The sequence below is a fragment of the Zingiber officinale genome, chromosome 1A (genome assembly GCF_018446385.1).
Source record: "Zingiber officinale cultivar Zhangliang chromosome 1A, Zo_v1.1, whole genome shotgun sequence".
Classification (NCBI taxonomy): domain Eukaryota; kingdom Viridiplantae; phylum Streptophyta; class Magnoliopsida; order Zingiberales; family Zingiberaceae; genus Zingiber; species Zingiber officinale.
The window spans coordinates 6,060,123-6,072,213 of record NC_055987.1 but is presented as its reverse complement, the minus strand read 5'-3'; the positions used below and the strand labels follow the sequence as shown (position 1 = coordinate 6,072,213).

General features: G+C 31.2%; 1 protein-coding gene across 1 annotated transcript; it reads left to right on the top strand.

Moving 5' to 3' along the window:
- Positions 1–4,395: 4,395 nt before the first annotated feature.
- On the top strand, positions 4,396–7,152 carry LOC121996216 (beta-glucosidase 26-like). The gene is made up of 11 exons (XM_042550094.1): positions 4,396–4,636; positions 4,741–4,799; positions 5,113–5,188; positions 5,280–5,351; positions 5,432–5,519; positions 5,652–5,895; positions 6,048–6,163; positions 6,247–6,464; positions 6,550–6,581; positions 6,690–6,792; positions 6,881–7,152. The coding sequence occupies exons 1-11, from the start codon at positions 4,396–4,398 to the stop codon at positions 7,150–7,152; spliced, it is 1,521 nt and encodes a 506-aa protein (XP_042406028.1).
- Positions 7,153–12,091: the final 4,939 nt, after the last annotated feature.

Below are 12,091 nucleotides of genomic sequence, written 5' to 3'. Positions count from 1 at the left end.
AAGAAAAGTAAAAGTAAAAGAAATTAAAAGATTAATTTCAAGTATAAAGCTATAAGTAAATGAAACAAGTATCACTTATGTTTAGAATCAACAGAAGTTTAGTTTCTTTATTTCTAAGCATACAACATTTGTTTCATTACTTTCTTATCAGTTTAGTGAGCATGTTTAATATTATTTCCAGTATTCAGCTTTATTCTTGTATATCATGAGTATGCAGTTTATTTGAGTACTTTGCTATTAGATGAGCATGAGTAGATTTCTTTTAGTATTTCAGTTTTAGTATCGTTTGCATTTTTATGCACTTCGAGTTTTTGTGAGATAGTATAGTACTTACTAAGCGTTTCGCTTATAGATCTATTTTTCCTCCTACTGCAGATAAAGGAAAAGTTAAAATATGAAAGGAAGGCGACAAGGTGGTGGTGATGAAGGTGTGTGATGACTGGACTATGGAGAGATCCAGAGTTTGCTGGCAAATTGTCAAGACTCTTCTGTTTAGAGTTCTTTTAGTTTCTTTAAATATTATTATGAGTTGAGATTGTAATTAAGTTTATTCCGCACTTGTAGTTGGGTCCTATTGTTGGAGTGATATAGTTGTTTGCTATTGCTAGAGTAGTTTCCTTCTTCTTATTGTGTTATTATACTGCGTGGTTGTGAAAAAAGTATGTTCCAGCCGCTTGTGGCTGTGTATATAGTGTCTGTATGGTTGATTTGGTCACCGGTACAGGGAAGACTCTGCCGAAATTTTTCGGTAGGACTTCCTCTGGGGCCGTGATAAATCTAAGTGTTGCTAATATTAGCATAAGTGACACTAGTAAGTAGAGTAATAGTTAGGTAACGGTCGTCCTTAGAGAGTAGTAGTAAGAAGGGTGGTCATTACATACTCACTACTAGAGTGAAAATTTAAAACCAATTTCATGGTCAATTCTATCTTCAGAAAAAAAAATCGCATAATAACCATTTTTATATAAAAATACTGATTGAAAAAAGGATTGGTGGCGTTTCCCCTTGTTTTTTTCCCTCTTTATTCTTCTTCTCTCCAAAGTAAAAAAAAAAATTAATGTATCAATTTAAGATCTAACCTATATTATATAATTAAAAGTCTAAATCATGTTTTAAACATGTAGATTATATAGGTTAAATAATCCTATAACAATGATGAAACAAGAATAATCATGTTTTCAATCATGATTTAAACAGGAATGCTCGCGCTAGAGACTATAACTTCTTGTTATGATATCTTACTTGATCAACAACTAACTTACAAGATATTGGACAAGAGATTGATGGGGTTCCATGAATCAAGTGTTAAAACAACTAATCTCAAGATGAGATGTCTCAATACTCAAGCTTCATGCCAATTAAAGACCTAATTTGATACTAGCAAGCTTCATTTTAAGACATAAAAGTCAAGTAAAAAATGCAAGAGATTTCAAATGTATAAACCACTATAACTTAACAACACAATGTAAGGTAATATCATCAACAAACAAAACACTAATGTCAATTTTTCATTTACACATGTGGTTTGTCAGGCCATAGTTGAAGAATTCGCAAGGTCTAACCCTTCGGCTTGAGATGCAAACTCATGTGCTAGCACAAAACTTGTTAGACAATTCCTTTCAAGTGATTTTTTTCACATTATACAACCTCCAAATCTTATGAATAAATGTCATGCTCATTAAACATTGTATTAAATGATTAGAGTGTCTTAATACCACATTAGACAAAAATATGAATTATCAAAACAATAATTTAGCTCCCATTTATTAAAATGTCAATAAAGTGTCAATATGAATATTTATTGAATCACAAATTTTAGCATTTATATTTTTATTAAGAAACAAGAACATTGTCTTTTAATCCCTCCCAAAAGCTAAACTTTTTTAAATTAATATAACATAATTCAAAGTGACTCCAATCAAACTTAATTAATCAATCGAAACGAACTAATTTTGAATTCTCCAATTTGCTTTTAAAAAATAAAAAATATTATTATTTTTAACTCATCAAATATTAGTTAATAGGAGAACTTTATTTTTTTTCTTTATTTTTTTGAGCCTTTGTCCTAATTGAATGCTAAGCCTAATTATTTAATTTTTTATATTAATTAATTCTACATGGCAGTTTCCCAGTTCTTGTGTCTTTAATTGTATGAATATCTTTAAATTTAATATTAATTTGTATTATTGAACGCACACTCCTATCTCTTGCCATCCTAATAATTAGTTGATTATTTTAATTCAAATAAATAAATGATAAAAATAATTAAAGTCAATGGGTATTTAATGTGTTTTTTCCTATCTCACATTAATCCAAGCGAACTTGTTCAAAAATCTAAATTATCATGGGTTGAAATATTTAATTATCATAACAATGATTTAACGACTATTCTTATATATTATCTTGTCATTAATTTGTCTCCTCGGGACGGTGTTATCGTTAAGATATGGGATGTTATCATATAAGGTCTTGGAGTCGAAACTCGGCGTGACCGAGCATAACCTCCTCCATGTCTTAGCTATTTGCACTAATGGCTAATAGCCACCAGTGATTTACCTCCTCCGTGTTAACCTAGGGACTGATTGACGGGAGCCACTTGAATTATAGAATCAACAAATTTACTAACTCATTTTCAAAATCAAGCAATGAGTTGAAATTAAAGCTCATTCAACTTAAAAATTGGCTAGAATTTAGTTCCGTTAACCAAAATATAATTAAAATAAGCTTTTTCATTTGATTATTTGAATATTACAAGCTATATATAATTTGTTAATAGATGATTTTTTTAGCTAGGATCAATTTTTTTATATATAAGTAAAACGACAATGAGCAAATGGGATAATTAAAGTTGTGAAATTTTAAAAATGTGTACTTAATTTTTAGATTTCTTAACTTTTAGATTTCTTAAAGTATGTATTTATTTCCCATTTCTCTCTCGCTAATTATTGTGGTACTATATTTAAAAAATAACATCATTGTAGTGTTGAATTTCAAAAAACATCATCGCTGTGACCACTGTGATGGTACTGTATTTTAAAAATCAATATCACTATGGTGTTGATTTTTAAAAATAACACCACATTGATATAGATTTTAAGATTTATGCAACATTAAAATAGTATTGATTTTGCAATGCAGTATCACAATGATGATATTCTTTGAAATGTTTAATGGTGTTATTCTTTGAATATAATAATTCTATAGTTTTTGATGGGAGGGGTAAAATAGAAAATAAGTGCATCGTTTGAGAAATTTAAAAATGAGATGTACCTTTTGATAATTCCACAACCTTAAGTATGTTTTTTGGTCAATTACTATAAGTCTGTTCTTCGAATACGATACCAAAGTGATTGATGAGAGAGATAAAATTGAAAAAAAAAAAAGTATCTTTTAGAAATTGAAAGTTAGATGTGCTATTTTAGAACACCACACCTTTAAGTGTGCTTTTTGGTCATTTGCTGTAAGTAAAATTGAAATATTATTTTCTATTCTATTGTGCATTAGAAATTGAAAAAGAAACATACGTCAACAAAATATTGGCGCAACAACCTCGATTAGAGTAGTTACTTTCATATTATTTAGTTTGGCTTATATAAACAATTGTAGTTCTTTTGAATTGACATGATAAAAATTTTTATGAATTTGAAAGTTTTTGATATAATATATATTTATAAAAATAAAAGAATATCCTTAACTAATTATTTATAATATTATTTTTTAAAAACAAAAATTATCAAAATAGTACCTCACTCCATTTGAAGCTTCGAACAAAATTACATCACTTTAGAATAATTTTTGTTTTAGAATATACTTTAAGATAAAGATATATTATTTTAAAGGTATGAATAATATCATTTTAGAGTATTTTTAGTTAGTACAATTTTAGTTAAAGTTATTTTAAAATCGAGTACGTTGAGATATTTTTTATATCAAATTTTGTTTAGAATATTATTTTAATAATTTATAAAAAGATGATGCCTTTCGATGATATAGATACTTAGAAACATTTTTTTAAAAAATTTTTTTACTATAGATATATTTATATATTTAGTATATTAGGTAAAATAACCTCTGATTTAGATTATGATAAATATTATTATTATTATTATTATTATTATTATTTATCTCAAATATTTGTTGATTTTAAAATTCCAAATAAATGATATAAAAGTTAGACTTCAAGAAAATTAAAGAGATATTTAAATTAAAAATCGATTCATTGAATTCTTGAATTTTTATCATGAAATTTTTATCCTTAAGAATTGGTCCAAGATTTGTTTTATACTCATCCATTTAACTCTTACCATGTTTATCTAGTAATTGTAGCCCTATATATAGGTATCACTTGCTTCTTATTTTCTTCACTAATCGTAGTGTATCTATATCTCTTCCCCAATGAACCTTAAAGGGTCCTCCACATTTTTCTTTTCATTTATTTTACTTCTCGTAGCCCAATGTGTATATGGTTATAAAAGAAACAACACGAACCTAGTTTCAAAAGTGCACAAGCTAAGTCGTGATGCCTTCCCTCATGACTTTGTATTTGGCACCGCTGCATCTGCTTATCAAGTTGAGGGAGAGGCACTCAAGGGTGGTCGAGGACCTAGCATTTGGGATGCATTTGTAAAAATTCCAGGTAACGTACAAAACATTTAAATTTTATAGTTTTACATATTTCTTTCTTGAATTAAAGTTATATAATGAAGTAAATTTGAATTTGATTTATTTATTGTGATGTAGGTCTCATTCCAAATAATGCAACGGGTGATGTAACAGACGATGAGTATCATCATTATAAGGTCAAATGTATATTTTTTTTGTTATCGTTGACTATTTAATAATTTTAAATTTAATAACAAAAAGCAAAAAATATAATTTTTTATGAAGAATCAAATATTAAATTTTATTTTCAAATCATTACTCTATTGGTTCAAGATTTTATTTTTAATAATTTAAAAAGATCTTATCTAATGTAATTTTATGGTGATAATTAAGTTCAAAAAAATAAATTTTTGATATTCTCATTGTTGATATTTGGAGACAATTAAAACGAAATTAAATTGGATTTGATATTTTTATTAAATATATTAAAATTTGAGTTTTGTCTTGTAGGAAGATATTGACATTATGAAGGAGCACAATTTTGATGCTTATAGATTCTCGATCTCTTGGACTAGAATTTTCCCAAGTAATTGAAGCTATCAATCTTTTTCATAATATTATATACACATCTTACCGTTTCAAAATACTAACAATTTGTTATTTCTTTTGTCTTGTAGATGGAACTGGAGCCATTAATTGGGAAGGTGTTGACTATTATGATAGGCTAATTGATAATTTAATACTCAAAGGTAATTTATTTTTATCTGACTGTTAAACAAATAAGTTTGGCATGTTTTCATATTTTTTAACTTTTCTATCTTTACATTAGGTATTATTCCATATGCCAATCTCTATCACTACGATCTTCCATTGGCACTCCAAAATGAGTATTTGGGTTGGTTGAGTCCGAAGATAGTGTAAGTAGTAAAATAGAATAATTACTTATATTGTTGAAATTAATTATGCTTACGACATATTTAAGAATTTCTAATCTAACTTATTAAAAGATGTTATAAATATTTGATTTAGTTTATAACTAATTTGTTTAGGGATGCATTTGCGGATTATGCTGAGTTTTGCTTTAAGAGATATGGTGATAGAGTGAAAAATTGGTTCACATTCAATGAGCCAAGAGTGGTGGCAGCTCTAGGTTTTGATACTGGTTCTCAAGCCCCTGGAAGAGCTACTGGTAGTAAATTTGGAGGAAACTCATCTACGGAGCCTTACATTGTAGCTCATAATCTCATCTTATCTCATGCTGCAGCAGTTAATAGATATCGTGAGAAGTACCAAGTAATATGTCTTTAACAATGTTTATGTATTAATAGTAAATTCATTCTTAGCTAATTCGTAAAATCTCTTGCTATCAAATATAATAAACTCATTTTAAAATTGTAAGTCTACAAATATACATAATACTAAAACCATTTTCTTTTCTTATTCAGAAAGAGCAACAAGGAAAAATTGGAATTCTTCTAGATTTTGTTTGGTACGAGCCTCACACTTACTCTGACAAGGATAAAGCTGCTGCTCAGAGAGCTAAAGACTTTCATGTGGGATGGTAAGTAATTGTACATTCTTGGTTTCAACATCTAACTATGATTAATCTTTTCAATGTAACCTAATTTTGTTTACTTTTCTTAGGTTCATTCACCCTCTGACATATGGATACTATCCTCAATCCATTCAAGACATTGTTAAAGAAAGATTGCCAAAATTTACTAATGATGAAGTGGAGCTAGTTAGAGGTTCATACGACTATTTGGGAATTAATCAATACACAACTTATTATGTTAAGGATAATAGTACAACGAATCCTAAACCTATTAGTTATCAAGATGATTGGCTCATCGAATTTAAATGTAAGATATATACGATATTTATTTTTGATAATGTTAAACTTAATAAAATGATATGCTAATAATATTGTTCTACTAATAAATTCAGATGATCGAAATGGGGTACCAATTGGACCAAGGGTAAGAAATAATCTTCTTATAACTTTTTTGATTATATTATAGATTTTTGTTTTTAAAACTAAATGTAAGCCTATAATTAATCGAATACAATTGCCTATATATCATTAGGCCCATTCTGATTGGCTCTACATAGTTCCGTGGGGATTGTATAAGGCAGTGACATATGTTAAGGAAAACTATGGCAATCCAATTGTCTTTCTATCTGAAAATGGTAAAATTTTAGCACTTGTTTAATGCATCTTCTATTTAAGAATTTAGATTTATTCTCTAACCACATAATTCATTGATTAAAATTATAGGCATGGATCAACCGGGCAATGTCACGCTTCCAAAAGGCTTACAAGATACTCAAAGGAGACATTTTTATCATAACTACATTTCTGAACTAAAGAGAGCTATAGATGATGGTGCTTCAGTGATTGGGTACTTTGCATGGTCTCTTCTTGATAACTTTGAATGGAGACTAGGATACACATCAAGGTTTGGTATTGTCTATGTTGACTTTAAGAATAAAAAGCGCTTCCCAAAGGAATCAGCTCGTTGGTTCAAGAAGATTCTCCAAAGGAGTTAATAATTTTGTTCTTTTATAAATTGTTTATAGGCTTAGGTTAATTTTTATCTTTGCTACTTTTATCATGAATTAATCACTCTTTGTTCTTTAAGGCACTATAAATAAATAAAATTGCATTTCAATTTGAGTGTGTTTCATTTTGGCACTTTTAAAGAGATGTTAAACTCCATTCACCTATTTGTGTCTCATTCATTTTGCATTTTTAACGAACGACACGCCTAACTAGGCTCATAAGTCAATCTAGTTTCTATCAAAATTGAATTGTATGGATGATCAATTATATAAGTTTGTGATTAATGTTAAAGCTAAAATGAGCATGAAATATATATATATATATATATTTTCAATATATATTTATTTAAGGAAGCATATGTTAATAAGGATAATTTTAACAAGTATAATACTTTTTAATGATAATTTTAAAAGAAGAGTTCCACTAGAAATGGTTTTAGAATCTTAATCTTATCCATACAATCTATTTTGGTAAAACTCAAAAAATAGATAGGGACTATAAAATGCATTTATCAAAAACCAATAGAAATGTTTTACTCATAAGATAACATTTCTTAGTTACATTCGATTGGAATTGAGCGAATAGCCGAAATATATTTAACTTTATACTCTGAACTAACTTTCACTAACCAACACTATTATTATGTGAAACATCAATAATAATTAGTTATATGCATTGACTTTGACTTTTTCATTTTTCATTTATATATATATATATATATATATATATATATATATACACGCCAAAAATTGGTGCAAATAACCAACCAGATTGACCCAGTGGATACATCAAGAATACAGAAACAAAAACAACAATTAGACCAGAAAATGTGATTGCATTATAAGGCCATAATTGAATAGATCGAGCAAGTTCGAATTGATGTAACATGAAACCTATTAGTACGAAAGCACCATGAAGAGCAACAAAAGTCCTAATTGATACCAACGAGTAAAATTTCCTTGTGCTTCAGGACCCCATAGTAGCAACAAAGAATGTGCTAAACTATTCGCAGGAGTGGAAACTGCAGCAGTTAAGAAATTGCAACTTTCCAAATAGGAATTTGCCAATCCGTGAGTATACCATGAAGTTACAAAAGTTGTACCTGTAAAGAGCAATAGGCCGGACCAACCTACAAAAATGAACGTCGTCAATACATCGACGTAGATCTGGGATAATCCCCTGTAAATAGCCAATTCAGAATTCTTAGATGTACTAGCAGTGCATCAAAGATGCAATCATCGATTCTCCCGATATGCCACAATTACCGCGAGCAAACATATTAATGGCGAGGAACACATTTTGCTATGCTACTAATACTTATACTTGCTCCACTATTCTGCCCAAGCCTGGCTGAGGAATCACTTGATAAGATTCATTACCTTTGGGTCTAGAAAATGGTAATGATTGTTAGTTACTAATATGATCTCAAAGTTATCTCAATTCAGAAGTGTCTACATTTAAAAAATGTATTTGGATGGAATGAATTTTTGCTAAAGTTACAATTCACTTGTGAATTTTAAGTGGAGTTTATATTTTCATGGGTATTGTTCAAGATGGTTACAATCACTCATCAAAAATTGTATATGATTTAATCAATTCAAAGTCATTTAATAAAATTTTCTAGGTTTTGATTTAAAGGTAATATAACCTTTAAGTGAGAAATATTGAATCATCTTTTATTTCATAATAAGTGAATCAAAGTAATCATGGAATCCCCATGTGCCACATGGTTTAAATAAGTGAATGATACAAATTATATTTTCTATATTTTTAAATTTTATTTTAATAAAAATGAAAAGCAAAACTAGAATTTTTGATAAATCAAGTTGTTATAGTCATTATTATAAATTTCTCAATATATTTTTGATTGTTTGATCTGCCATTCAGATTAAATGTTATGCCAAGAGTATTTATTGCCATAATATTATATCGTTTGGACTAAAAAAGATAGGTGTTACTTATCAATGACTTATGAACAAAGTGTTCCGAAAACAGATTGAGCAGAATATGGAGGTCTATGTGGATAATACCATTGTAGCCAAAAAGAATATGAGTAGCATCCTTTTTGAACACTACTAGTATTACCAACTTAGAACTAGTCCAGGAGAGAGTATTACCATAGGCTATTTGATTATGAATACCAATGGCTAGACAAGATTTGTTAGATTCAAAAGAATAGGACCGGTACATCTGAGCAAGAAACGATGATAGGGAAGGAGTGACAGTGACTCACTTCGGCTAGCCCCTAGCACCAGGTCTGTAGGTATTTACTCTTTGGTCATAAATGTGACCATTTACCCTCACCAAGTCGTAAATATATTGACTCCTAACTCCAAGTCGTGAATGATTCACTTCCTTCCTTTCCAGGTCGTTATGAACACCTTTGGTGCTAGAGTAGGAGTAGATTCTAAAGTGAAACCACTAGAAATAGTTTTTGAATCTTACTTAATTTTATCCATACAAACTATTTTGGTAAACTAAATTAATAATTAAAATTGACGTAAAAAATAGATAGTGACTATAAAATGTATTTATCATAAACCAATAGAAATGTATGACTCATAAGATAGAAATTCAAGTTTTTCTTTATTGTCAAACTTTTTGTAGCTAAGCTTAACAATGAGCAAAACATTTCTTAGTTGCATTCAATTGGAATTGAGCGAATAACCCAAATAAATTTGACTTTACCTTTCTTGACTCTGAAGTAACTTTCACTAACTAACACTATTGTTATGTGAAAAATCAATAATAATTAGTTGTAACGACCCGCCTTCTACTGGCTAGACTGTAAGGCCGGACCGTCACAATATGCTGTACTAAGCTATATCCATGGTCATCACTAAGTCTAGGTGCGGAAAACTGTACCAGATTAAAACTTTACTAAGCTAATCCAAGTTCTTGGCCCTACATGTGCTAAGGGATGCAATCTAAGGTATACATGGCATATCCTGCATCCCCTATGGTCAAGGAGCTGAACTACAAGGTCTCTTGGTCGAAACCCAGCTTCCCAATCGATCCAAATTGAACTCAATCGATTGCAAGCTGTTGAATCGATCCGTGGATCGATTCCGATGGCTACTGTGCTTGGGTTAATATTCTGGATCGATCGGCTGATCGATCCAGACTGGCCAATCGATCCATTGATCGATTCTAGAGTTCTGTGTTCGCGGGGGTGATTTCCCATATCGATCAAACGATCGATCCCCAAACTCTCTGTTCGCGACAGAACGCGACTGGATCGATCGGCTGATCGATCCAGAAGCTTACTGTTCGCGACAGAATGCGACTGGATCGATCGACTGATCGATCCAGAAGCTTACTGTTCACGGAACCAGGCTCCCAATCGATCTGCTAATCGATTGAGGGCCCCCAATCGATCCACTGATCGATTGGGGTTTCTAATTTCGCAACAAACTCTGATTTCAGCACTGTTTCGTGCCAAACTCACATACACAAGTTCTAAAATAGCTGGGAAACATTCTAACAACAAATATTTAGTATTCTAAGCATAACCTAATGCATAGTTCACTAGTTCATGGCATTTAAACATACTAAAATGCGGAACGAATAGAAACTACAAAGTTCTAATGCTTAAAACAAAACTGGCTAAATCCCTAAGATCTTTATTCCAAACTCCTTTTCCACACACATCTTCGTTGCATTGACCTCCAGCCTCCGCTAGTCCATCTTTCCTTTACCTTTATCTGCAGTATAAGGAAACCATCTACCTCACTAAAACATGCATACGATGCAAATTATGTTTTTAAAGCATGTCATTTGAAATATATGCTGAACAGGTAAAAGTATGGCATGGTAGCATACAACATGGAAACCAAAACTGATCATGGAACTATCACGTGCATCAATAATGAAAAACTAAGCTGAAGCATGAAATGAGCTAGACTAAAACTAAGCTAAAACTGAATTTAAACTGTATACACAACTGATTTGTGAGTTTTGAAAATTATTTATCATAATAGATTAAAATACATAATCATGCTGCTGATGGGCCTGGCAACTGTACGTGCTATGCGTGCATCCCTAACTAGACCCAGGTTTGCAAGTCCCGAATTTAGTAGGGTTACTAGGTTATCTAAACCTAGGGACAACTGTGGGAGCCCAACCCAATGGATATCTAATCCAGTACAGTGCCATTGCTAAAATAATATACTGATTATAGCTGAACTTTACTTAACTTGCTATTTCTAGGTTATCTGAACCTAGAGCTAGGTTATCTGAACCTAAAGGCGACTGTGGGCCCACCCATGGATTGTAGTCCCATATAAACTGTACTAAAATTGAATATACTAAATAAATGCTTCTATTGCATTTAGATAAGCCATTAAAATGCCTAAGTTGCATTTTAAATGTGATGTACATACTATCAAGCATTTGGTGTGCGCTAAAGCACATCCTATGTGCCTAAAGTCTGTATACTAACAAACGAAGCATAAAAACGGATAAAAAGCTACTTATACTGCAGGTGAGGGGTTTCTTACCTTCCGCTCTAATTTTCTTACGATTCTAATCGCTAGATTTCCGGAGAAGACGATCCTTTCGACAATCTTCTCGCGTCTATGCGTTCCTCTCGCGGAGGGGAGTGTCCCTGTATCCTAGATGTCGCCGGAAGGAGCCCTTGGGACCCTAGGGATGGAGCCCTAGGCGTGCTTATGGTTGGCGCCGAAAAGAGGAACGGGAGAAGGGAGGGGCGGCGTGACTAGGGTGAGGGAGAGGAGAAGTTGCATTAAAACCCAACCCCACTTAATAATTCCCTATTTATATTAAGTGGGTAATTCACCCAACTTAAATATAAATATAATTGATTCCCCTTTCTTTCAGCACGGCCCTACTGGGTTCTCCTAGTTACTAGAGTTTACCTTAAGTCGTAGGACCCAATAGGTCTCGGGTTCAATTCCCGCGTAGGCT

What these genes read in the sequence shown, in the direction of transcription:
- LOC121996216 (XM_042550094.1), top strand. Translation starts at nt 4,396, where the DNA reads ATGAACCTTAAAGGGTCCTCCACATTTTTCTTTTCATTTATTTTACTT. An exon ending in TGATAATTTAATACTCAAAG is followed by an intron (nt 5,352 to 5,431) that starts GTAATTTATTTT and finishes TCTTTACATTAG; the next exon opens with GTATTATTCCATATGCCAAT. An exon ending in TTGGCTCATCGAATTTAAAT is followed by an intron (nt 6,465 to 6,549) that starts GTAAGATATATA and finishes TAATAAATTCAG; the next exon opens with ATGATCGAAATGGGGTACCA.